The 26,523-nt window shown below is 34.9% G+C and overlaps 4 protein-coding genes across 8 annotated transcripts; 1 reads left to right on the forward strand and 3 right to left on the reverse strand.

Annotated features, from left to right (window-relative positions):
* The first annotated feature begins 3,172 nt into the window (after nt 1–3,172).
* On the forward strand, nt 3,173–4,051 carry LOC116139588 (putative B3 domain-containing protein At1g78640). The gene has a single exon (XM_031425258.1). The coding sequence runs from the start codon at nt 3,173–3,175 to the stop codon at nt 4,049–4,051; it is 879 nt and encodes a 292-aa protein (XP_031281118.1).
* A 410-nt stretch (nt 4,052–4,461) lies between these two features.
* LOC116139556 lies at nt 4,462–9,957 on the reverse strand. Of its 3 annotated transcripts, XM_031425223.1 has the most exons (11): nt 9,557–9,957; nt 9,081–9,167; nt 8,823–8,969; nt 7,930–8,639; nt 7,695–7,783; nt 7,441–7,544; nt 7,235–7,325; nt 6,598–6,673; nt 6,371–6,485; nt 5,730–6,261; nt 4,462–5,162 (listed from the first exon to the last, which is right to left on the reverse strand). In XM_031425223.1, the coding sequence occupies exons 1-11, from the start codon at nt 9,837–9,839 to the stop codon at nt 4,670–4,672; spliced, it is 2,727 nt and encodes a 908-aa protein (XP_031281083.1). In that variant the 5' UTR covers nt 9,840–9,957; the 3' UTR covers nt 4,462–4,669. The 3 variants fall into 3 exon arrangements, with proteins under 3 accessions (XP_031281083.1, XP_031281082.1, XP_031281084.1); XM_031425222.1 differs by having other exon boundaries at nt 7,930–8,969; XM_031425224.1 differs by having other exon boundaries at nt 7,930–8,969; nt 9,081–9,178; nt 9,557–9,695.
* A 703-nt stretch (nt 9,958–10,660) lies between these two features.
* On the reverse strand, nt 10,661–14,919 carry LOC116139595. Of its 3 annotated transcripts, XM_031425272.1 has the most exons (10): nt 14,513–14,919; nt 14,037–14,123; nt 13,779–13,925; nt 12,886–13,595; nt 12,651–12,739; nt 12,397–12,500; nt 12,191–12,281; nt 11,554–11,629; nt 11,327–11,441; nt 10,661–11,217 (listed from the first exon to the last, which is right to left on the reverse strand). In XM_031425272.1, exons 1-10 carry the CDS (start codon nt 14,793–14,795, stop codon nt 10,682–10,684), a joined length of 2,238 nt encoding a protein of 745 aa, XP_031281132.1. In that variant the 5' UTR covers nt 14,796–14,919; the 3' UTR covers nt 10,661–10,681. The 3 variants fall into 3 exon arrangements, with proteins under 3 accessions (XP_031281132.1, XP_031281131.1, XP_031281133.1); XM_031425271.1 differs by having other exon boundaries at nt 12,886–13,925; XM_031425273.1 differs by having other exon boundaries at nt 12,886–13,925; nt 14,037–14,134; nt 14,513–14,551.
* Nucleotides 14,920–16,229: 1,310 nt separating this feature from the next.
* LOC116139551 (cleavage and polyadenylation specificity factor subunit 2) lies at nt 16,230–24,545 on the reverse strand. Its single transcript, XM_031425214.1, is given in 19 exon segments — nt 16,230–16,691; nt 16,832–16,909; nt 17,798–17,965; nt 18,059–18,103; nt 18,196–18,327; nt 18,902–19,000; nt 19,807–19,896; nt 20,754–20,938; nt 21,410–21,662; nt 22,440–22,547; nt 22,639–22,696; nt 22,921–23,072; nt 23,159–23,253; nt 23,430–23,542; nt 23,632–23,758; nt 23,857–23,953; nt 24,046–24,214; nt 24,289–24,419; nt 24,421–24,545. Coding segments are annotated over 19 exon segments (2,220 nt in total). The 5' UTR covers nt 24,439–24,545; the 3' UTR covers nt 16,230–16,589.
* Between the last annotated feature and the right edge of the window lie 1,978 nt (nt 24,546–26,523).

Raw genomic sequence — 26,523 nt, forward strand, 5'->3', positions numbered from 1 at the left:
TGTTTTGTCGTCATTCGCCGGTTGAGAGTTCGTGTTCATCGGTCGTTTTTTGTTGCCGTGGCCAAAGATCGACGAGTGATTAGGGGTTGTGAATTGTATGGTTTTGTAGAGGGGAGGATGGAGGTTCAAATGGTGGTGACAAGGGTGATTTTGGGTGGAAGAATCGCCGGAAAAGAGCGAAAAACGTCTGGAACGACGGCTGCTAATGTGCGTCGGAGGACTGTTAGAGGCGTTGATCTGCTAACGTGCGCCGCCCATGTAAAATGACCAATTTACCCCTTTACCGTTACATCAAACGTTTTTCCGTCACTTTAAGGGTGAGAATCTGGAATAAATGGAACCAATAGGACTAACTTGGGATTTGCGGGAACATGTCGTTTACTCATTTGAAAACCATCATTATTCCTTGGTTATTTCAGCCTCTTGAACTATTATTTAAATGCAATCCAATTAGTAAATTGCTAAATTACTAACAGAATTTTCCCTCTAATAATTTTTAATCACCTTAGTATTGGTCGGGATTTGTTAAATACCTTATACCCCTCATATTTCAGATGGTCTTAAGTTTTAAATTCAGAAAGTCAATGAAGGGAGCAATTCAACCTCTAGGGTTTTTTCCCTCTTAATTAAGAACAATAATTTATTTGAGTGATAATTTTTTGTCCTGAGTTTTTTATGGAACTAAACTAAAGAGCCTTTAGAAAATTTCCAAATGACTCTTCATATGACCTAAACTCTTTTTTATAAAAAATTTATTCATAGAAAAAAGAGTCCAACAAACTATTTATTTTTTAAATATAAATTAAAAAGTGAGTTGACTCTCCACATTCAGAGAGTCAAATTTTACTCTCTATCCTAATTTAAATAATAAATTGCAAGTTTTTATGCATTTATTTATGATTTATTTTCCATAAATTCTTATTGAAAAAAACATATTCTCTTCTAAAATTTAAACAGTCTATTGGTTTGAATAAAAAATTTATTTTTTATATTAAAATCAACAAAGATGCTGTTATTATATAAAAATAGTTCTTAAAAAAAGAACACCATTGGAGATGATTTAGAGCATCTATAAAGGACTTTTATATAGACTCAAACTCTTTATTATAAAGAGTCTATCTATGAAAACAAGAGTCCAAGAGACTTTTATTTAAAATATAAACCAGAGAGTAAGTTTGACTCTCCACATTTAGAGAATTAAATTTACTCTTTATCCAATTTTAATTAATAAACTACAGTTTCTATAATTATATATTAATTCTCTCTCATTAAATCTCTTTCTTAAAAATAAAGAACTTTATTAAATTTAAAGATTCTATTAGATTTGAATAAAAATATGTTTTTAATATTTAAAAATAATAAGATACCATTTATTTATATAAAAGATGCTTTTCAAACAAAGACCACCATTAATGGAGATGCTCTTATAAACCAACATAATCTGCTCTCTTAAAATGATAAATATTAGTAGAAAACGGAAGTGAAGTTACCTGAACTTTAATTAGTCAAAGTCTTTAAAAGAGAGAGCACAAATTAAATTTATAAAGAAAAGAATGAACCAAACATACATAAAAGTGGAGAAGATTAAGAAGTTATCGGATACGAAGGGCCAGAGTCTATATTTCGGAGCAGTAGCGGATCTAGGATTTTTGTCAGGGGGCCTCGGTTTGCCATTATTTATCAAACAATTAGTGAAAACTTTAAAAAATTATCAAACCTTAATAAAAAAATAATAATACAACATTATGAATTTGAGAGAAAATAATATGCAATAACACAATATATTTTCCTACTTGAATAAATCTATAAGAAGCAAAATTTTAAGTAAATGTGTTAAGTAAACATTAAGCAAAACCTTCTTTTAATATTTTTATTTTTTGCTTTCAAAGATTATAATATAAATTTTTATGACTTTGATCATACATAGCCTAATTAAACTAAAGTCAACAAAAACTTCAATAAAGTCAACGTTGCGTTGACTTTTAATATGAATTAATAAAAAAATGGGGAATTTTCTTGGTATAAACATTGATAATAACTCAAATTTCTTTAATAATTTTAAGCAACTAAACGGTGACATTTAAAATATAGAAAAGTTATGGGTGAAATGTGAAGAATAATATCCTTTAAAATATAGTCAATGTTTTAATTTTAAAAAACAGGTTCATTCTTAGACATAAAATACAAAATAAACTCACAAGAGTAATGTCTTTTTCCCTCAAATTATAATAAAAAACCTTAAAAAAGAAAAATTAAATCCTAAAATAAACTAAATTGAAATGAATAATACACATACCTAAAATTAATAAAACTAAAGCAAAAATTTAATAATTTTAGTTTTTAAAAGTTTTAAAAGTGAATGACACGCAGAAAGAGAAAGAGAATGAAAGAATAAAGATTTTTTTGGATAAAATTATAAAAAACAGGTGAAACCGTAAATAGAGTTTTAAACTTTTAATATGATGTCGGTTTGGAATATATAAATTAATAGTAAGTTTTTTATGGATCTAGATATATATATATATATATATATAATAGTTTTTATTTTTTAAAAATCTAAGAATGAGTCAAGATATATATATTAATTAATAATTTTTGTTGGCCTGTACATTAATAATTTTTTTTTTTTTTTTAAATCTGGGCCTACCCTTAAAAGGGCTAAATCCGCCCCTGTTCCGGAGGAAAGCTGTTTGTAGTTGTGTTGTAAATTTCAATTGGCCTCCGGTTAGAAAGAAACAAAGGCGTTGGTTTTTATCTTAATTTATTAAAAAACTAATTATTTATTTTCTTAAAAGAATTTTACAAGAAGATAGTCATGCGTTTATGGAGGACAAGTAGTAGTAATATTCTTGTGTTATTTGAAATACCCATAATCATATTTCATACTCTACTAACGGTATAATTATAAATGCAAAGATATTTGAGAGATCTTCTAATTAGGAAAGTAATCAGAAGCTAGTTTTAGTATATCTCAAATCCTACTTCAAACAGGTTTCAACGTTCTTATTTCCTTCTCTAAAACTGATTAATCTTCATTACTTTTTTTCTTTATATATATTCCACCCAGAATCCAAAACTCACTATCTTATTTCAAACAGGTTTTAGAAATCATCAGCCCCTCTAAAACCCATTAAGATTTTTGTTCTGCTTTTTGCGTCTCTGTTGCTCAACAATGGTCACTCCACTACCAGCATTACCAAATAGTTTGAAGGGTGGCATATCTTCGGAACAGAAGCGAGAGAAGCTATCTTCAAGAATGGGTTCAAGAAAGGAGACTCAAAAACAAACTTCCAAGAAACAAAAGCTAGTCACCTCTTTTAATGAAATAGTGACACCCATGATGAACTGTAAGAACTACAACAGCGAACAAGAATCTGAAGAAAGAAGTGAAATTTCAACAGAGTTCAATGTTGTTCATCAAAGCAAAATCAAGAAGCGGAAAACAAGTGACACCAGCCTCTCGTCGACGAAGAGCACTCAAATTTCAACACAACTCATGTTGTTTGATGACACTTGGCCTATCGCAAACATGCCAGTGGCTAAAGAACACTTTGAATTTGAGGGAGTGGGACTTAAAAAGAAAAGAGAGATGGCCAACCCCAAGAAAATAGCAATGATGAAATATTACAGTCGTGAAGAGGAAGAAGAAGAGAGACTGAAGGGAGTTTCTACCAAACTAACTCTCTACACTGATCCATGGAATATAAAGAAGAGGCTAACACCAAGTGATCTGGGTTATCTGTGCAGGCTTTTGCTGCAAACAAGTTTGGTGGACAAGTATGTTTTGCAATACCTGAGTAGTGAAGAGATTAATAAGGTTCAGAGTAAAGAGGGTTTGAGAGTTATGATGTGGGATCAAGATACTGAATCCCAGCACTCTTTGATTCTGAAGAAGTGGTCAACTTCAAAGAGCTACGTTTTAATTGATGGATGGGGTCAGAAATTCGTAAACCGAAGGGACTTGAGAGCAGGAGATGATATTGGTTTATATTGGGACCCTTATACTTCAAGATTTAATTTTCATGTCATTCAACGAGCTGCCTCACAGTAAGATTTGATATCATGGAGGGATGGGTACATAAAAGTAAAGATCAGTTTAGCCATTGTTAGTTAGATTTTTGAATAGTAAATTTTGAGAAGTGAGCTCAAATGTCATGTTTATACTTAATGACATGTTTAATTCAGTGTAGCATGAAAGGTTGCCAAAATATTGTGAAATACAAGAAAAAGATTATATGTTAAAAGAAGAGCTTAGACGCCTCAAATTGATTATTGATGCATTGCTTATAAATTTTGTTTTAAATGATAGTTTATTGAATTAATTAATTATAAAACTATTCTGGGTATCAAAAGAAAATAATAAAATTTATCTTTTGGTTTCATTAATTTCATTTTTGTATTGTTTAACAGTCGAATAGCTCATGCAAGTAGCTACTATAAAGGAAAAGTTACAAACGATGTGCAAAAGTGATTCCTTAGAATTTAGAACAAAAATTTTCTCTTTGCCTTGAGAGTTTATTTAACGGCCCCTGCTCATCAACTACAACTACAACAGTGAGCAAAAATTGGGCTAGATTTATGATTAGATATTACATCGCCGGCTTCTTTGCTGCAATTGCCGGCGAGAATAATTATTGGAGCTCTAGAAAAAGAAAACAAAGAGGATGAGTTATGTTTTGAACCTCTGAGTGAGTTTCTCGACACCACCTCTACAGTCTCCGGCTACCCGCTTTGCACCTTCAGTGACGGCTAATTTAAATTCTACAGTGCTTTGCTGCAACTCATGTACTGATCCCTTAGCTTTCAAGATCGCTGCATCTTTTAATTCTTCAGCTCTTGTACCGGCTTTTGACGCCCACTCCTTAACAACTGAAATGAAGAGAAGTATCTTCTGAATGATCTTATCAATTATTTCTTTAGATTTCCCTCTAACCTCATCAGCCATTCCCTTAAGCTTGTCCACCAGGCTCTGAGCCCTGTTGACACTTCCTTCCACTGAGAATTGCTCGCCAGCATTAAGCCACGTAACTCCACCAACACTCTCTTCACGGAGGTCATTGTCAACTACTACTTTAATGCCATGTTTCTCCCACCGGTCTCTTGCTTCCTCCAGGGCTTTTGCTTGCTCCCTTGCTCTTTTAGCCTCATCCTCGGCCCAAGATCTGCATTGGAACAAAGAAGAAAATGATGATGAATAGTGTGATGGTTTCAAAAGAATTGATGCAAAATAATTTGGGCCATCTTAGGCATAGATATCTAAATTGCAGGTTAAGTTTTAACCTAAATTGGTATCATCTGATAAGAACAAAACCATCTATGAGCTTCAATAATCCTAAAGAGTCACATATGTGAACTCTGCCAAAGTTGAGTCATTTCCACTAATAGGACAGACAAGTAAAAATCATGGTAAAATCTGACAAACACAGTTTAGTGGAAATGCATACTTCTACAGAATGCACCTTTCGTACATTCTACAAACTTAAATCTACAAACATCTAAACATAAAGTTATCTTATTCTTTGTCTTGTCTTTTTTTTTTTCCCAATTTAATTTATTTGGCAATGAAGTAAAAGGCATGAATGCATACGTTGCATGTGTTTTCTTTCATCATAAACAAATCAAGTATTCACTTTAGGTTCATATTCTTCCCTGTTCTTTGATTATTGGCATCAAATCAAATGCAAACTGTATATAACTGCTTCCTGCAAATAAAATCATTTTTTTCTTACCTAGCCATAGACAAGGCTTTCCGCTCAACCTCCAGCTCATATTGTAACCTCGCAATCTCCTGGTTTTCATTCTCTGCTTCTATTCTAAGTTTGCTAATTCTTTCCTTTTCATATGATATCTCTACCTTGTTACTCATAAGGCTCTCCAACTGCTCCTCCACTTCACGCCGTAACTTTGACAGAATTTCCATTTCTGATTCAATAGCAGCATGCTCCTTCATCAAGGCAATTCTGTTCCCCTCTCTCTCTGCTTTCAACCTTTCCAATTCCTGTCTTGCCTCTTCAGCCATTTTCTCCACAGCATCAATCTTGTCCCTTTCCATGGAAAGCTCTTTCTCAAAACTTGCATTGATATCCTTCTCAACTTCAGCTATCAAAGCATTATGGGCAGAAACTGCATTCTCTGCTGCAGATTCTGCTTCAATTCGTGCAAGCTCATCACTAACTATGTCAGAAGCCTCCCCAGTTGCAATTGCAACAGCAGCTTGGGCTTTTGTGACAGGTTTATTTGGCTGGAAGAGTCTTGTGCAACCTTTTTCACATGCAAAAGGAAAAAAAATAACAGAACAAATTAGTCATAAAGAATTGAGATGCAAATTAAAAAAAAAAGAAAAAAGAGATTATCAGTGAATGTGACTCACCAAAAGCAAGAGCCATTATTCCCTGTTCTCCCGCAGACAAATCAGCTATAAGTGCAGGCCAAGCATCTGGGTTTATTTTATCAATGTCAATGAAACCAGAAAGTTGGTGTAGGATCTGCATGTGGCAATATAGGAGAAATCAGTGCAAAATCTATCATTACATTTGGAACTATGTAAATAACACATAGTTGAAAGTTTAAAGTAGACCACGCTTTAGAAAAGATAACCTTTCTGTCAGCTTCTGGGAGTTGTCTTTTCTCAAGGGCCATCTTCCAACTTACAAGATCCTGACGTGATAATGCGCTGTAGCACAAAAGAGTTGATAACTATAACAAGAAGGTAATCACACTGAAATACAACACAAATTAATTTCATATCTGAAACACCTAAAAAATGCAAACTTGACATATATCACATGACTAGAAAGATTTAGAGTGCTTATTTTTAGTTATTCACTATTTTATACTTCTCCAAGTGAAATCAGCATTACAGGCATTGGACCCAGCCTCCAGATCATGCCTACAAGGTTTTGGTCACAACTCAGATATTTTGTACCAATACCAATTAAAAAATGAAAATCGCAAAAGTGGTCATACATGATATGATGAATGTTCAACAGGTCCAGATACTCAGAAACATAAAAATAAATAAGTAAATAATTTCAGTAATCAAATTCAATAAAAACAGATTTAGATTAACTAAGGAAAGTTAATAGAGTAGCATTTTAGGTAGAGTAATAGAACCAGCAATGTAAACATTCTTTCTGCCATGAAATTGTAGCAGCAGCAAGGAAGATTGGCATTCAAGGAAACCAATAAACTAACCAAAAACACAAAATCATATTGCAGTCATTGGTCAAATCACCTTTCAGGAGAGAAGCAGAGTGGGCCTGGATCTTCATTAAACAAATCACGTTGAGAAAGCTTGCTTGAGATAAGCCCTGCTTCTGCCAAGCCTGAAACATCAATTAAGTTCATTAAAATGCAGCAAAGCATTATACGATAACAGTAACACTATCTTTGAAAATTATAAAACAAAATAAAAATAATGATAATAACAATAATGCTTACCTTGAATGGATGAAAAATCAGGGTCTTTGGGGGTAATGTCATCAAATGCAAGTTCTGAAACATTGTCGATATACATTGCGGGATACACTTTTGAAACTGTATTCCTGCAAGCAAATGAACAACTTTCGGATCACAAGGTTCCAAACTTATGATTTGCATTTTGTATGCTATTCAAACACAAACAATGTGCATCTCATAATTGCTGAAACAAAATTCCTGAGACCACATACAACCATTCAGAAGGACATACGTACCTAGAAAGAACGCTACTTGCAGACACCAACCAACGAGCATACTCACGACGAGTGCAAAGATCAGTAGGTTGAGCATCAGCCTCGATAACCTGAATAAAAATATTTTAATTACTGACTAAAAGTCTCAAAAGCAATAATTTCGGCCATAGAATTCAAATACACAGGCATAATGTACATGAGGTCACTGCATTATTAGCTATTTAAAACTAATCATAGACACAAACTAAGAAAGTACCTTCAACACTTGCAGTGCTGCTAGTGCCTGCCCCTGAACCTGATCAACAACTGCAGGAACCAGAACCTTCCCAGGAAGCACCTGTAGAGCTGCAGAAACTACAGATGGAGCAGGTATACCAGCAGGGGAGAATGAACTCCTAGTAGGTGGTACAGAATATGAGCTGCTTTCATAAATCTCATTTTGATGATATGTCTCCTTTTCATTTGAAAATGGATTGGATGATTCTGACACAGATGCTGTTCCAGAAAACCCACTCTCACTGAAGTTATGAACTTCCAGGGAAGAATTATTTCTTTCACCCGAGGCTTGTACCTTTTCACCAAGTTCAAGATTTTCTATGGATGAAGGTGAGGATACAGCCTCCATGAGATCTTTGGGCACTATCTCAGGTTCTAAAATTGTGTCTGAACTGACTGATACAATCACAGCCACAGGCTCAGTGGGTGTATGAGCACTGGAAGCAGAAGTGGAATCCAATGAAACATTGGAAACATTTGATCCGGGCAAACCCTCCTGATGATCACTGCTAAGGTCGGTTGGATTAGACAAGTTGGTTGGTTCAACATTTACAAGGTTGTCTTTACTGACTTCAGAAGTAGATTCAGGTAAACATGCATCTATGCTGTCATCTGAATCTTTAAGGCTAGGGGCAATAAAGGAACCACCAACGGCATCAGGTTCAAGCAATTTTGTTTCATCAGGAGCAACTGAGATGTCATGGAAAGCTGATTCATGTTGCAAATCTTCTTGAATGGAAGCATTATCAATGACATTAATGCCACTAGATGCATAATTGACATCATCTACTGACAGTTTTTCAGTATTGCTGGCAATTTTATTTTCACTGGGAACTTCATTATATTCAGAAGAAGAAGGAACATTATCTGTACCTGTCTTGCTTTCCACACTGTTATCATCTAGCTTCACATCACGCTCCCCATCTCCATCTCCATCCTCGTCAACTTTAACTTTCTCATTATTAGAGGCCAATGAAACTTCCTGCTGAGCTGTCAACAGTTCCATTTCCGGTTTTACTCCTGTGCTCAAGAACATGTATCAATCATAAGTGCCAGGAAACAATATTGTAGACGTACTTAAGCACTCGATAAAATCTATTCCAAAAAAAGCAAAAGGAGGCTACAACTTACTGGAAGTGCTCCGCTTGCTCAGAGACAATGCAGCAAAGAAAAGCCCCGCAAGCAGAACCACTCCAGCCACTCCGGCACCCACAATCCCTGAAAGCAAACTACTTTGAAAGTGTTATTAGACTATATAAAAAGAAACAAATGAACTCTGAAAGCATCTAAACACGGAAAACCCAACTTTATCATCATCTAAGTCCACTCAATCATGAGATTTCCAGTCATATTGAAGTTAACTAAGCATTACTGTACATAAGACAATGAAATTATTGTAATTTAGCATACAAAGCAGTTTAAAACTCAAGTAATGCACTCAATGTACATCAAATCGTTTAAGTTTTCAAAGATCAATCGGGACGCTTGAGCTGCATTTCGCATATTATATTAAACTAACGTGACTACAAAATTTAAACACGATAGGAACCATGAAGAATTAGATTTTTTATTCCCAAAAAGAGAGCAAAAGAGATTCTTTCTCATACCTCCAAACCACTTCTTTCTCTGCGATTCAAGCGACTTTTCACCATCATTATCCGAACTGGACCACCCGGAAAAGGTATCACCCGTGGAGTTCGACCTGATCCATGAATTTCCATCACGACGCTGTCCCCCGGTTGGTATATAGCAGAAAAGGCGAACTGGATGATTGAGCTTCTTGAAACGAGAGCGAATGAGCATTGCGGGCGAATTCCCGCAATTCCTGCAATTGAGAGCCAGTCGGAGCTGGAGAGAGCTGGGGGAGCACGTGGCAGTGACAGAAGCCATTGGAAAGGCTACGGTTTGATTGAATTGAAAATCAATGATAGTTGGTTTGAGAAATGAAGGAGATATCTAGGGTTTTGTTTGGCGTTTATGGGAAGTATCAGACAAGAAGAGAGTGATGTTTCATTTTATCTATTATTCTATTTATCCTATCATTACATATTTGCGTGATGTTTGAAATATTATTAAAAATAAAATAAAACTCAATAATAATTAAAATGCACTCTACCTACTATTGTATTGACTGGTACCGGAATTTCATTTTCTGTAACCTTACCTCACCTACCTTTTCCCATTTATTTTAAATTTGTCCTCAACTAAACGGGCGACATGCAGGTTGTCGTATGCTAAGAAAAACACATCGATCCATCCTCCATAAAGATACGACATGTCATCCACCTCAAGAGGTTATCCAGCAAGTCTTTGTATCACTCAACACCACGACGTCCTCAAAAGGAGGAGACGAACCATTCGTTCTATACATAGAGGAGCAACGTCTTTTTTTTTTTTTTTTTTTCTTTATCATGGGAATTGTTTGAACTAGTTTATGTACATATTAATTAATTTTTTGAAACCTTAATATTATCGATCGGATAAAAACTTCAATGATCATCTTTATCACTGTTTGGAGAACTTAAACTCAAGAAATGGTTTTTTTTTCCCAATTTAATTTATTTGGCAATGAAGTAAAAGGCATGTATGCATACGTTGCATGTGTTTTCTTTCATCATAAACAAATCAAGTATTCACTTTAGGTTCATATTCTTCCCTGTTCTTTGATTATTGGCATCAAATCAAATGCAAACTGTATATAACTGCTTCCTGCAAATAAAATCATTTTTTTCTTACCTAGCCATAGACAAGGCTTTCCGCTCAACCTCCAGCTCATATTGTAACCTCGCAATCTCCTGGTTTTCATTCTCTGCTTCTATTCTAAGTTTGCTAATTCTTTCCTTTTCATATGATATCTCTACCTTGTTACTCATAAGGCTCTCCAACTGCTCCTCCACTTCACGCCGTAACTTTGACAGAATTTCCATTTCTGATTCAATAGCAGCATGCTCCTTCATCAAGGCAATTCTGTTCCCCTCTCTCTCTGCTTTCAACCTTTCCAATTCCTGTCTTGCCTCTTCAGCCATTTTCTCCACAGCATCAATCTTGTCCCTTTCCATGGAAAGCTCTTTCTCAAAACTTGCATTGATATCCTTCTCAACTTCAGCTATCAAAGCATTATGGGCAGAAACTGCATTCTCTGCTGCAGATTCTGCTTCAATTCGTGCAAGCTCATCACTAACTATGTCAGAAGCCTCCCCAGTTGCAATTGCAACAGCAGCTTGGGCTTTTGTGACAGGTTTATTTGGCTGGAAGAGTCTTGTGCAACCTTTTTCACATGCAAAAGGAAAAAAAATAACAGAACAAATTAGTCATAAAGAATTGAGATGCAAATTAAAAAAAAAAGAAAAAAGAGATTATCAGTGAATGTGACTCACCAAAAGCAAGAGCCATTATTCCCTGTTCTCCCGCAGACAAATCAGCTATAAGTGCAGGCCACGCATCTGGGTTTATTTTATCAATGTCAATGAAACCAGAAAGTTGGTGTAGGATCTGCATGTGGCAATATAGGAGAAATCAGTGCAAAATCTATCATTACATTTGGAACTATGTAAATAACACATAGTTGAAAGTTTAAAGTAGACCACGCTTTAGAAAAGATAACCTTTCTGTCAGCTTCTGGGAGTTGTCTTTTCTCAAGGGCCATCTTCCAACTTACAAGATCCTGACGTGATAATGCGCTGTAGCACAAAAGAGTTGATAACTATAACAAGAAGGTAATCACACTGAAATACAACACAAATTAATTTCATATCTGAAACACCTAAAAAATGCAAACTTGACATATATCACATGACTAGAAAGATTTAGAGTGCTTATTTTTAGTTATTCACTATTTTATACTTCTCCAAGTGAAATCAGCATTACAGGCATTGGACCCAGCCTCCAGATCATGCCTACAAGGTTTTGGTCACAACTCAGATATTTTGTACCAATACCAATTAAAAAATGAAAATCGCAAATGTGGTCATACATGATATGATGAATGTTCAACAGGTCCAGATACTCAGAAACATAAAAATAAATAAGTAAATAATTTCAGTAATCAAATTCAATAAAAACAGATTTAGATTAACTAAGGAAAGTTAATAGAGTAGCATTTTAGGTAGAGTAATAGAACCAGCAATGTAAACATTCTTTCTTCCATGAGATTGTAGCAGCAGCAAGGAAGATTGGCATTCAAGGAAACCAATAAACTAACCAAAAACACAAAATCATATTGCAGTCATTGGTCAAATCACCTTTCAGGAGAGAAGCAGAGTGGGCCTGGATCTTCATTAAACAAATCACGTTGAGAAAGCTTGCTTGAGATAAGCCCTGCTTCTGCCAAGCCTGAAACATCAATTAAGTTCATTAAAATGCAGCAAAGCATTATACGATAACAGTAACACTATCTTTGAAAATTATAAAACAAAATAAAAATAATGATAATAACAATAATGCTTACCTTGAATGGATGAAAAATCAGGGTCTTTGGGGGTAATGTCATCAAATGCAAGTTCTGAAACATTGTCGATATACATTGCGGGATACACTTTTGAAACTGTATTCCTGCAAGCAAATGAACAACTTTCGGATCACAAGGTTCCAAACTTATGATTTGCATTTTGTATGCTATTCAAACACAAACAATGTGCATCTCATAATTGCTGAAACAAAATTCCTGAGACCACATACAACCATTCAGAAGGACATACGTACCTAGAAAGAACGCTACTTGCAGACACCAACCAACGAGCATACTCACGACGAGTGCAAAGATCAGTAGGTTGAGCATCAGCCTCGATAACCTGAATACAAATATTTTAATTACTGACTAAAAGTCTCAAAAGCAATAATTTCGGCCATAGAATTCAACTACACAGGCATAATGTACATGAGGTCACTGCATTATTAGCTATTTAAAACTAATCATAGACACAAACTAAGAAAGTACCTTCAACACTTGCAGTGCTGCTAGTGCCTGCCCCTGAACCTGATCAACAACTGCAGGAACCAGAACCTTCCCAGGAAGCACCTGTAGAGCTGCAGAAACTACAGATGGAGCAGGTATACCAGCAGGGGAGAATGAACTCCTAGTAGGTGGTACAGAATATGAGCTGCTTTCATAAATCTCATTTTGATGATATGTCTCCTTTTCATTTGAAAATGGATTGGATGATTCTGACACAGATGCTGTTCCAGAAAACCCACTCTCACTGAAGTTATGAACTTCCAGGGAAGAATTATTTCTTTCACCCGAGGCTTGTACCTTTTCACCAAGTTCAAGATTTTCTATGGATGAAGGTGAGGATACAGCCTCCATGAGATCTTTGGGCACTATCTCAGGTTCTAAAATTGTGTCTGAACTGACTGATACAATCACAGCCACAGGCTCAGTGGGTGTATGAGCACTGGAAGCAGAAGTGGAATCCAATGAAACATTGGAAACATTTGATCCGGGCAAACCCTCCTGATGATCACTGCTAAGGTCGGTTGGATTAGACAAGTTGGTTGGTTCAACATTTACAAGGTTGTCTTTACTGACTTCAGAAGTAGATTCAGGTAAACATGCATCTATGCTGTCATCTGAATCTTTAAGGCTAGGGGCAATAAAGGAACCACCAACGGCATCAGGTTCAAGCAATTTTGTTTCATCAGGAGCAACTGAGATGTCATGGAAAGCTGATTCATGTTGCAAATCTTCTTGAATGGAAGCATTATCAATGACATTAATGCCACTAGATGCATAATTGACATCATCTACTGACAGTTTTTCAGTATTGCTGGCAATTTTATTTTCACTGGGAACTTCATTATATTCAGAAGAAGAAGGAACATTATCTGTACCTGTCTTGCTTTCCACACTGTTATCATCTAGCTTCACATCACGCTCCCCATCTCCATCTCCATCCTCGTCAACTTTAACTTTCTCATTATTAGAGGCCAATGAAACTTCCTGCTGAGCTGTCAACAGTTCCATTTCCGGTTTTACTCCTGTGCTCAAGAACATGTATCAATCATAAGTGCCAGGAAACAATATTGTAGACGTACTTAAGCACTCGATAAAATCTATTCCAAAAAAAGCAAAAGGAGGCTACAACTTACTGGAAGTGCTCCGCTTGCTCAGAGACAATGCAGCAAAGAAAAGCCCCGCAAGCAGAACCACTCCAGCCACTCCGGCACCCACAATCCCTGAAAGCAAACTACTTTGAAAGTGTTATTAGACTATATAAAAAGAAACAAATGAACTCTGAAAGCATCTAAACACGGAAAACCCAACTTTATCATCATCTAAGTCCACTCAATCATGAGATTTCCAGTCATATTGAAGTTAACTAAGCATTACTGTACATAAGACAATGAAATTATTGTAATTTAGCATACAAAGCAGTTTAAAACTCAAGTAATGCACTCAATGTACATCAAATCGTTTAAGTTTTCAAAGATCAATCGGGACGCTTGAGCTGCATTTCGCATATTATATTAAACTAACGTGACTACAAAATTTAAACACGATAGGAACCATGAAGAATTAGATTTTTTATTCCCAAAAAGAGAGCAAAAGAGATTCTTTCTCATACCTCCAAACCACTTCTTTCTCTGCGATTCAAGCGACTTTTCACCATCATTATCCGAACTGGACCACCCGGAAAAGGTATCACTCGTGGAGTTCGACCTGATCCATGAATTTCCATCACGACGCTGTCCCCCGGTTGGCATATAGCAGAAAAGGCGAACTGGATGATTGAGCTTCTTGAAACGAGAGCGAATGAGCATTGCAGGGGAATTCCCGCAATTCCTGCAATTGAGAGCCAGTCGGAGCTGGAGAGAGCTGGGGGAGCACGTGGCAGTGGCAGAAGCCATTGGAAAGGCTACGGTTTGATTGAATTGAAAATCAATGATAGTTGGTTTGAGAAATGAAGGAGATATCTAGGGTTTTGTTTGGCGTTTATGGGAAGTATCAGACAAGAAGAGAGTGATGTTTCATTTTATCTATTATTCTATTTATCCTATCATTACATATTTGCGTGATGTTTGAAATATTATTAAAAATAAAATAAAACTCAATAATAATTAAAATGCACTCTACCTACTATTGTATTGACTGGTACCGGAATTTCATTTTCTGTAACCTTACCTCACCTACCTTTTCCCATTTATTTTAAATTTGTCCTCAACTAAACGGGCGACATGCAGGTTGTCGTATGCTAAGAAAAACACATCGATCCATCCTCCATAAAGATACGACATGTCATCCACCTCAAGAGGTTATCCAGCAAGTCTTTGTATCACTCAACACCACGACGTCCTCAAAAGGAGGAGACGAACCATTCGTTCTATACATAGAGGAGCAACGTCTTTTTTTTTTTTTTTTTTTCTTTATCATGGGAATTGTTTGAACTAGTTTATGTACATATTAATTAATTTTTTGAAACCTTAATATTATCGATCGGATAAAAACTTCAATGATCATCTTTATCACTGTTTGGAGAACTTAAACTCAAGAAATCTTTTTAAACTCTTTTATTATCATATCATTGAGTGATGATTAAGGTCATTATTTCTTTATATCACTTGACATGTCAATTGCCTACTTTATGTAAATAATATGTATTACAATTTTAAATACTTATTGAAGATATAACATTTTAAAATAATTCATTATTAAAGAATTTATAATTAGATATGTCATTTTTATTTGTGGTAAATATTATGGATAAATAATTCATAAGACGTTATATCTACGTTCTATTTAGATTTAGAATAAATACAATTTTTAAATTAAGGAATAAATAATCTATCTTTTATGGTGAAATTTCAAATGACACATCATTTCTCATTGCTTCCATTGATGTTATTCATTCTCAAAGAACCGGACATCATGTCATTAAATTTTGCATCAACCGACATATTGTTCTATAAATACTCCCAAACAACTTGTCATTGTACCTCGGTGGGATTTAGACATTTGATTTGCTTGTATCAAACGACTTGTCGTTGGTCCCATTTATTCAAACGACATTTAAACTGTGGATTGCATAACGACAGCATGTCGTCCTCTTGACACAGACTACATGATGTTGCCCATTCCTTTCTTTTCAACTTAGAATCCGATTTGAAACCCTTACCATATTTTTGCGGCTCCATTCTTTTCACTGATCTTTAAAGAAAGATAATTCTAACAAATAAAAACCTATCAAGTTATTACATACACTTTTCACTTTATTTGCTTTACATGAGATGGATAGATTTTAATAATCAAAATTTACCTGTTAAATCACGTTGGACAAAAGAATATAAGAACAAAAAATTAAAAAATCAAGTTCTAATGTTGTGAACCCTTAACTAGGTACAAACATATTGAGCATGACCATGACAAAACCTGCCCTGCTCGTGCTATCCCGTACTTCCTGGGAAGACTATTTGCACAAAATGGAATTTTCATATTGGCTGACAAGATTAAAGAATTATAGAATGGCCCTTATAAAAGAAAGGGTAACCAATTAACCGAAAGCAAAATTGTCCATTTAGCCCGGCTTACAATCAGAAATTACATACTACTACACTCCATGTCTCCCATTCTCTCAGGTGGAAAGAAATTGCCCAGAAAGTAGAACACCGAGAGCATGTGGAACCGCTTAGATGTTGTATTCCATGTTATAGTAAATAGAACTGTGAATACAGATACTCGCGAATCTTGTAGTAGTCTTCACATAAGGGGCCTTCTATCACAATCTGCTGAGTACCAGAGCCTCCACCCTACATTTAACATACAAAGACCAAAAGGCATTTTCTTCAACAATTACTATCCCAAGCATGGTTGCTTTCCACTTCAAAAGTCTGAAACTTTGACGGGGAAAAATGAAAAAGAAAAACAAATTAACTGGGATCACTCTCACCTTCTGGCCAGCATTCCCAACCTTGCGAATTGTGACAAACTCACCACATCGCAATGCTCCACCAAGGGCAAATTCTACCTGTAAAGGATATATCACTCTTTAAGACATACCTCACTAGATTTTGTGGACTACGGTACGTCAAGTTATCATCATCTTTTCATATTTTAACATAGTCAACATATGGCGGGAAAGAAAAGTAACATAGCAAGTCAAATATTAATGACCAACATGAATTGTAAACTAAATAAATAACAAAATCATTAGAGGAGCAAATCTTCGATGAACTGAAACTTGAGATGGCAAGGGATGGATTCCAAATGCCTGAAGACGAGCATGCACAGATGCATACACGATCTTAGTTAGAGGCCCAGAGATCCAATAAGACATGCAACCTTTATGCAAATTCTGTAGTAAGCTGGACATGTATGCATATCTGCATGCAAATATCACATACATGGATGGCAATGTCTAGTTGTAATACGGTGCAATAAAGTGAGGGCATCAAAATAGGATCTGATCAACTTGTTCCGACCTAGATAATAAGCTCATTTGCTTCGTCTTACAACAATGTAGTAGTTTCTTGATTGAGCTAGCCAAGCAATCAATAAAGAAACTAATGGTGAGGCAGAGACTACACAGTCTCAACTTCACCAGGACCCATTCACCTTGGAAGAGGAAAAGCCATGTGAATGCATATGATTTGCAAACACATACAACACATGCCAAAGAGAAAAAGTAAGTAATTTTCCTATTCGTTTTGAAGCCCAATTTAAATAGTTTTTGACATAGTCCTGATGTGTTGCATCTCCAATTATTATCACTGTTAACTTAAAAGAGGACTAGAATAAGAAACATATAATAAGGGCAAAAACAGAAAAAGATGGACAACATATCAGTCACAATTAACCTCAAGACTTTCATCAACTTACATCAACAATTATTTCAGCAAGTTTGATCGAGAAGTACCTGGATACCCTTACTGCTGAGAAAAGGCTTAAAATCAGCCATTTTCAGATCACCAACAAGCACTGATTTATGTGGTGGAGGGGAGGTTGAGATTGGTAATAAAGACAGCATGCCATTCTCTGTCTTCCCAACTTCAGCATCAACCCAAGCTATTTCATAATCTCCCAACTGAGATTGTAGTATTACAACGCATGAGGAAGACAATAAATAAATATGTGATACTGTTAAGCATCTTAATCTATGATTTGCTGTAACACTTACCTTCTTAAAGAGCACATTACTCATCAACTTCTCAGAAAGTTGTACCTAAATGTCATGTAAGAAGCAAAATGAATCTTGCTTCTGGAATCAATAATCCACAGAAAAAAAATTGAAAATAAAAAATTCCCAAATTATACCTTATAAGCACATAAGTCAGAGGTGACATCAATTGTTTCTTCAATTTGGGGAGTATAAACATGAGGGCAAACATGCTTCAAGCAGTTTTGTTTCAAATGTTCAGTGGCCTCAGCTGATCCATGTACCAAAACCTTGAAGGAAGAAACAAACGCCATCAGCTTCAGAATAATACTCAACACACATGCATCTCTGGCAAGTTCTGATGTTCACTAAGGCTAATAAATTGATTGCAGGAAGATCAAATTTAAATGTAAAAGAAGTGGTGATGCAACAGACTCAAGAACACTCACCAAGGGAACACCTAAAAAGCTACCCAGCTTAATAAACTTCTAAGGAAAAAAGCCATTCTCTTATTCTGCAATGTCCAATATCCTGATATGATCTATTTTTGACATGCCCAACGTCTGTCAAAACTACTCATTACTAACAGAAAAGTATTGCATATCCACCAAAAATATCTTTACAGATACAGCACAATTATGTGTCAAAACTACCACAGAATGATATGCAAAATAAATTAGCACATGCAAAAGCCATTTAAATGATTAATTGATCACTTAAATTAACAAGATGTGCAAACAAAAGGATTCCCTGCCAAAAGAACATTAAAACTCAAAAAGCATCATATGCACAGCCTGTACTTAGTGTAAGTTGAATATAATTAGCACTAGTATAAGGCCAGGTGACAAGCAGAAAAATCCGTACAAGCTTTAAAGGGGCCACATGAGCAAGAATTGTTTTGATTGAGCGGCCATCAGCACGCCCCTCGTAGTCCATATAAATCAACGAACACTTCACTTGTACCTGACCACCAACGTAGAACACAGCTTCAGTAAAGAGCAAATTTTATGCCACATTGCACCTGGACTTTGCTTGAAAAAAAGAAAGATAAAGCTACAAAACTGTTACAGCAAGAATTTGAGATAGATCCAAAGGAAGGCATAAAACTTTCCGGCAAACTGATGGCAGAACTACTAATAAACAGTACCAAAATTCATTGATTCCATTACTATTTCAGCACAAATAATAAATTGAAATTAAAATTTAATCCTGAAACCTCTGATTGGGATCCCACAGAATACAAATTTTTGGGTTGAATAAATGTTTAAAATTAAAGCATGGATCCAGTTAACTATGTCAGGTTATGCTTGATTATAAAAACAAATACAATATATCGTTAAGAAAACCACACAAAAGAATTTAGTCTGAGCTTGCCAACCACAGATATTACAAGAACCAACATAAATTGTTTGTGACAGCATAAACCAGTTGAAAACTCCCCACCTCAAGTGCCTCATATTCAAGTAAAAAATAAAATAAAATAGGGAAGGCAAAAAGAAAAAAGAAAAAGAAAAAAAAGGACATTATCAGTAGGAAAAATCACTGACTCTAACTGAAATCACATAATGAAAGGCAGATCTCATCTATATGATATTTTCTATTATACAATTGTTTAGCAAATTATGATGGAAGTGATCAACAAGATAATATTGATACTTTGTTAACCAAAACCAACATAATCATCTAATGCTCCACAAGTTAGGTGATCTTAAAAATAAAAAGAGGTGAGATACCACTTTCTAGATAGCTTGAAGCAGAATTCAACTTACAGTCAGTTCATTAGATACAACTTTTGAAGGCTTTGTATCAAGTATCAAGCTAGCAGAACCTTCATCAAGTTTTCCATCCATATCCCCAACCTGAGAACAAAGATGAACTACAAGATGAGATAGCAACCAACCACATTGCTAAATTATGAATGTATGTAAAAGTCAACAATTGTATCTTTCAAATCTTTCGGCATAGTAAAATGCAGAAAATATTGACATTATTTTCATAAAATGTGCAGAACAAATAGAAGCATAATGACTGTTGACATGTTTCAGTCGAACAACTAATAAAGATAAACCTTTCAAGTAGAATCAAAATTCATACAAATATCTATAGTTTTTTCCATTCTAAGAAAAAATGAAAACAGCATTACAAAAGGAAGCAAATAGCACAAACTCCACCTTAAAGTAACAAACTCTTTGACTACAGTATTCCAAGCTTTCTAGGAAGAGATACAATCAATTAAGATTAGATAACACATCCAACTCCATGCTAGTTATCTCTAACATTTTACCTTCACCCTTCCCCTTAACAAACCCTTCTTTATTTCAATACATTTGAATATCATTTATCTTATAATTTGCCAATGGCAACACAAGTTGTGGAACACAATTTAACAAGGATCTTCATTTTGATTTTAGATGTAATGGTTTCATAGTAATGGCCTAGTATTAAGACAAGCTCCCAACTAAGTAATACTTCCAATGTAATACTTCCGACTATTATTATCTTGATAATTTTGTAAAATATTTTATAACAGTTTCTGTAATATTTTTTACTTATGATATATTTAATTAGTTTTCACGATATTTATCTGTTCTATAATGCCTGATAGTAGGCATAGCTAAGTGAATAGAATCTAAAAGTAGAAAAAGCGAAGCAATCATTTCAGCCCGAGAAAAATCACAGAGAACAAAAAGTTAAAATTATCAATATGAACACTTACATGCATTGCTACTTGATCCATGTCTTGATCATTAATCACATAATCATCAGGATTTATGACTTCACCAAAATCATCCCAGTCAAATGTATTTTCATAGAATGGAAACATTGGGGCAACACTGGTGGACAGAGGAACAAATCCATCAATTAACATGTCCTTGTATCCACCCCCAGGAGGATCGACCACTGCAAGATACAATGAGAATACTTAAGATCATGCTCTATATACTGACATTTACATCAAGAGGCAATCAAGAATACTTTTTAAGGAATATTTTACTGAAGCCCCCAATTTTTAGCTCAAAGACAAAAAGGTCTTTGTAATTTCAAAAATTATCACAAAGGTCTCTAAGTAGAGACTGGTAGTTTAATTTGGCATTTGACACAAGCAAAATCCTGAAGTATCTTTGATATCTATACTCCATACCAAATCTCACATTTTATAATAAAAACACCAAAATTCAGAAAAGCAAAAAGCTTCTCCATTACTGAAATACTATCTTTCAACACAACATTTCACAAAATAATCCTTCACCTTCTAGTGGTCACATTTTTAATCATATAATGTAGGATTTGAAATGGATCAAAGCATCATAAACAAAATTGAAATTTGAAAACTCATCAAACAATAACATGTCAGAAAATGTATAAAAGTACCATCTACAGGAGCGTGTGCATTGTTAGCATCAATGATCATTGGGTCACTCAAATTGTTATCAGACCCATGAGAAGCTTTAGATTCTTCCTCCTTAATGAGACTGGCTTTCAGAGCTTCTTCCTTTTTTAATCGGTTTTGCTCTTCTTCATAAGCAACTAACTCCTCTCCAACCAAAGGAACCCTCCTGGACATGGTGACTTTAACAGCTTTTGGTGGTGGATCCGCCTGAAGCATGCGGGCTAAACTACCAAACTACATACACAGTGCAAGGTGTCAGAAAGAAGAAAACAAATCCAAGCACATATGTTTGTATATTGATACACAAAAAAGTTCCAAATAGCAATTAGAAAGACACTGATATTTATTCAATACTTCCATAGGTCATTCTACAAAAGGTGTGGTAATAAAAAGGTCCCACAATTCAAATAATATTACAAACAGAATTCTTTTTTGCTTTTCAGGAAAGATAAAAAAGTAGAGTGAATGCTTAGCCAAGTGGTTGATTGAGTGCAAAATAAGCATATATAATGCTAGAGAAGGAACCGATTGTTGCCACTGCCAAAAGAAAAAAACAAAATGGATGTGGCTGCCGTTGCTGGGTTTGATGCAAAACAACCGAATAGACTGCATTTATTTATTTATTTATTATATTTGTATCATTTAAGATGGGAATAGAAAACTGAGTCTACAGCATCTTAAACATAGTTTGAAGATCAAGAGCAGCATTGGTGTAGAACCTGCATGCATGGATAATACAAGATAAAGAATTCTAAATCAGCAAACAGCACATTAGGTATCCATTGAGGAGTTAAATGCTAGAAATTATTAATTTCATTGAAATAGAACCAACAAAATTTGCATAGCTTCAGTGAATGTGGATAATGATACATCAATTCTCAGCTTCAGACATATAACATAGAACAGGAAATCAATCATCAAAACTTTTATATATCAGAACCCCAAAAGAAAAAAACTCAATATGCAATACATAAATAGCTAACTTAACATCATATAACCCAGGGCGCATACCTGGCCTCTTTCAGTAAAAAGAACAAGATTCTTGACATCACTTGCCCATTCAACAAATATATCATGAGAAAAACCTGCTTCCAAACTGGCCATGGATGCTAGGACAACCTAAACAACATAAAAGAAACCAACATCATCAAAAATAAGAATTTAAGAAAATAAACATAATCCACTCATGAAAGTGCAGAGGAAAATCAACCTTGGGACCATCAGGAGCATTATCAAGTTCACTCTTGTTAATCAAAAGGGTGACATGCCTGCAAATGAAGATACAAATTCCTAGTAAGGGGCTGCTCCTTGAGATTAGCAATTCCATTATATACAGTATTACAGTTTCAAATTAGCTAATCTACAGCTAAGTGTGCATTTGCAGTGTATTGCAATCAAGAGAAATGACAACCTAAGGTAGCAATAAAACTGATAACAACATAAAATGCAATAGTATACAAAGAAAGAAAGAAAAATAAAAAGGACTACATACTTTAGAAGAAAAGCATTGTCACGTGACGTTTCAAAAGACTTTGTTATGGAATCACCCATCCACTCCAGGAAACTCTTGACATAATCAATTGTGCTTGATGAGACATACGTGAGGAAGAAAATGGGATAGTTCAAAGAATGTTCTTGCCAGTACTGCAAATTTCATAAAGATTCAACTTTTGTAATTGTAGTATAGTTAACCAGATTACAAAACTATCATCGCTATTCCTCCTACTCACATCTTCCAAAATCAAGAGGAGTTCCAATACTCGCCCAGCAGTGTCCACAGGTAGTAATACATTCCCACCAGCTTTTAGAGTTTTTGAAATAGTATCTAAAACAAATGCAAACAATGACATGAGAATCTTTGAACCACATTTACAGCAGAATCTTTAGAAAGGTCACATGTGTAATGAATAGAGGTACACATTCTTGTATGCATGTGCAACATGGCAGGAAAAAGAAAAAAAGCTGTGAACAATAATATCCAACACCAGAATGATAACACACCTTGAAAAATCTCTCTTTGCTGCCTAGGAGGTTGATTGTTCAAAGCATTATAGGCATCCGTTATCAGAACAGCAGGCCGAACAAAAGATTCTAGAACAGTTCCATTCAAATGCCTGAAACAAAGTCACACCAATAAGTAGGATTCACGCAAAAATAAATTTATGCAAAGAAATTTGAGTGAGGTGATGGCAAAGGCATATACTTTTCCTTGCGACGGTTATAGTCAACAGCATATATAACATCTTCTCCATCCTTCGTAATTTTCCACACGGTACCTCCCAGGAGATGCCCAGCCACATGAGGAGCAATCACAATCCCTTCTCCTTTCCCTGATAACAATCACAATTACAAGCTTAAACAAATCATGATAAGGAACAATGAATGATTAACTAATGAATTAACAACCAAAATTTACGGAAAAAGATACCAGATAGATGGTAGTTCTGAGAGTACGTTAGCCTGGTCACATTTTGGAAAGCAGAGTCAATATCGTCCAGTGTAAACAACTCAAACTCCGAGACTTGCTGCAAATGATAACGTAGAATTCCTGTAAACAAAAGTTACCTAATAGAAACAAAGAGACACAAATTGAGCAAAAAGTAAGAGTTACAATTACCCTCCGGGCAAGGTACTGATCGTACATAGTGAGGAGACCTAATCTGTGCACCGGTTCAGTGGAAAAGACCGGAGCGGAGAGGCCGAATTGCTTCATGGCATAAGGGAGAGCTCCCAAGTGAAGCGTATCTGAATGAGAAAGAAGCACCGCATCTACGGTGGACGCTACCCTGAATAAAAATGCGTTAGTATTTTATCGAAAGAAAAAACACATCAGAATGGAGTGAGGGATTGAGAGAATTACTTGGAGAGAGGTTGAAGGAGAGAGGTATCGAAATGGTCGTTCCATCCGCAATCGATTAAGAAGTTGAAGCCGTCGATTGAGACTAGGTACGATAATGGATTCTCGTTGTAAACTCCACATAAGGGAGGTATTCAGCACTGATGTTCCCATTTTTCTGAAACTGCTCTCTCTCTCAAAACACGAACTTCTCCGCTCTTTTGAGTCGGGGTTTCAGCTAGACCAGGCAAAACGGCCAGGCCGGGTGGGCATGGACTGGATTGTCGCGGGTACGGAGGAACGGGTATGGATCTAAAAAGTCCTAGTTGTATAAGGGATACGGGTAATAAAATTTTGATCGTATCCTATTTTATGGGTACAGTTGGACCCGCAGGCCAATTTTTAATTAATTATATAACTTTTGATCTTTTCGATCAACTAAAAATAAATGATTCAAAAAGTAAAACATACATATTCATTATCAAAATACTACATCTACAACATTTTATACTTTCTCTCACAAACTTATATGACAAAAAATGATGGTAAAAATATTTTAAATTTAAAATCACAAATCATCTTTTATCATGTAAGGTTTATAAAAAGATTGTAGGTATAGTATTACTTTTTGTAATAGAGAGAGCCAAAACAATTTAGTCATCACTCAACTAAAAATTAGATGATCTAAGGGTACGTTTGTTCTAAGAATGTTATATTAATAGAAAGATAGATTATCTTGAAGATTACTGAAAATGTTTAGGTAAAATATTGTTAAGTTTAGATAATTAATGAGTATGTTATATTGATATGTTTAATTAAGAGAATAAATTGGCAAGATGCATACAAATTACTAAATGTCTTCTTTTTAATATAATATTGTTGGGGTTGTTAGAGTCATAGTTGAAGTTGTCAAAAGTTCATTCAGTTAAATAAATCCTATTATTAGACATGTAGGTAGAGTTTGACTATTTCCTATCCATATCACGTTATTAGGATTAGTTTGTTTGGGTTGTTTAACGTGGGTTGTTTGTTTCCAACTTTTTCTTTGTAAGACTTATATAGGGCATTCCGACCCACGCCAAAATGGCTTAAAAAACACAAATTGGCAGGGTTGGTACTCCAATTCACGCCAAACATACCCATTTTGGTGTGGTGCACAGTGCTGCGCCGCAAATAAAAATATATATTTTTTTTAGAATTTTGCTTTTTTTTTGTTTTTTGTTTAATTTTGTTAAGTTAATTTGAGTATTAAATTTTACATCAAAAATCACACCAAATTGAGTATTTGTATTTAATTTAATTATGATTATTTATAATAATGATATAATTTTAAAAATGATGAAAAATTAAAATATAATTTATCAATGTAATATTAAACACATATACTCAAAATAAAAATTAACAATAATTTAAAAATAGTAAAATTAAAAGAAAATACAACATAAACTCAAATAACAATTTAACATTCCGGTAGATTAGTTCGAATCCAGTAAGTCATCAAAATATTGAAAGAACTAGAGTTATTTTGAGATCCTTGACCTTGTTGTGAGTCTTTTTTGCATAATTCTTAATTGCTCATTTTGAAAAAACTCACGTAGGCTTGGATCGGTATTAGAATTCAAATCCTTGAATAAATTTTGTTATCTTCTCGATATTCTGCTAAAGCCAATTTTTTCATTTGGATTTCATAATTTTGTGCCTAGTTGAGTTGCCTCGTGAAAATAGCAGCGAGCTGTCGATTTCTTCTTGAATAGTTTCAAAACTGTTTAAAACTTCTTATCATTTTTCCTTTTAAATTTTGCTTTCTTCACCCCAATGGGTCATTGAGCTGAACTACCCCCAATATTTTCATCACTTATGTTTAGAGAATTTGAGATATGTCACAAGGCATCGATTGGGAGACTTTGAAGTGGGAGCCTCTGATTCTTGTGATTCAAACCTATCGGTTTGCCTTTGAAATACTTCTGCGGCATTAACATTATCTGTAAATTTTTCATATCCTTAAGTATAGGCCACACATGATCAAATTTGAAACCTTTCTCGTAACTTTTATCTTGTGCTGTAACATTTTGGCTTGAATCATCTACAAAACAATATACATATAACGTTAAAATCAATTAGATAAAAAAAAAAAAAGCTTGAATGAAATGTAACAAATACTCACAATATCTGCTCAGAAGCACCACTTGGATCATATTTTCAATTTGACGTACGCATCCCCCAATTTGACAATAGCTTTAAAGATCAGTCGCATTCGAC

Source organism: Pistacia vera, unplaced genomic scaffold (assembly GCF_008641045.1).
Source record: "Pistacia vera cultivar Batoury unplaced genomic scaffold, PisVer_v2 Contig352, whole genome shotgun sequence".
Lineage (NCBI taxonomy): Eukaryota > Viridiplantae > Streptophyta > Magnoliopsida > Sapindales > Anacardiaceae > Pistacia > Pistacia vera.

Excerpts from the sequence above, each read along its gene's own strand:
- LOC116139588 (XM_031425258.1), top strand. The coding sequence starts at position 3,173 with ATGGTCACTCCACTACCAGCATTACCAAATAGTTTGAAGGGTGGCATA.
- LOC116139556 (XM_031425222.1), bottom strand. The coding sequence starts at position 9,839 with ATGGCTTCTGTCACTGCCACGTGCTCCCCCAGCTCTCTCCAGCTCCGA. Across the intron at positions 7,545-7,694 it reads GCAAGTAGCGTTCTTTCTAG|GAATACAGTTTCAAAAGTGT; the intron begins GTACGTATGTCC and ends ATTTGCTTGCAG. Across the intron at positions 6,674-7,234 it reads CTCTGCTTCTCTCCTGAAAG|CGCATTATCACGTCAGGATC; the intron begins GTGATTTGACCA and ends TTTGTGCTACAG.
- LOC116139595 (XM_031425271.1), bottom strand. The coding sequence starts at position 14,795 with ATGGCTTCTGCCACTGCCACGTGCTCCCCCAGCTCTCTCCAGCTCCGA. Across the intron at positions 11,442-11,553 it reads TCCCAGAAGCTGACAGAAAG|ATCCTACACCAACTTTCTGG; the intron begins GTTATCTTTTCT and ends TGCCACATGCAG. Across the intron at positions 11,218-11,326 it reads AATAATGGCTCTTGCTTTTG|GTTGCACAAGACTCTTCCAG; the intron begins GTGAGTCACATT and ends CATGTGAAAAAG.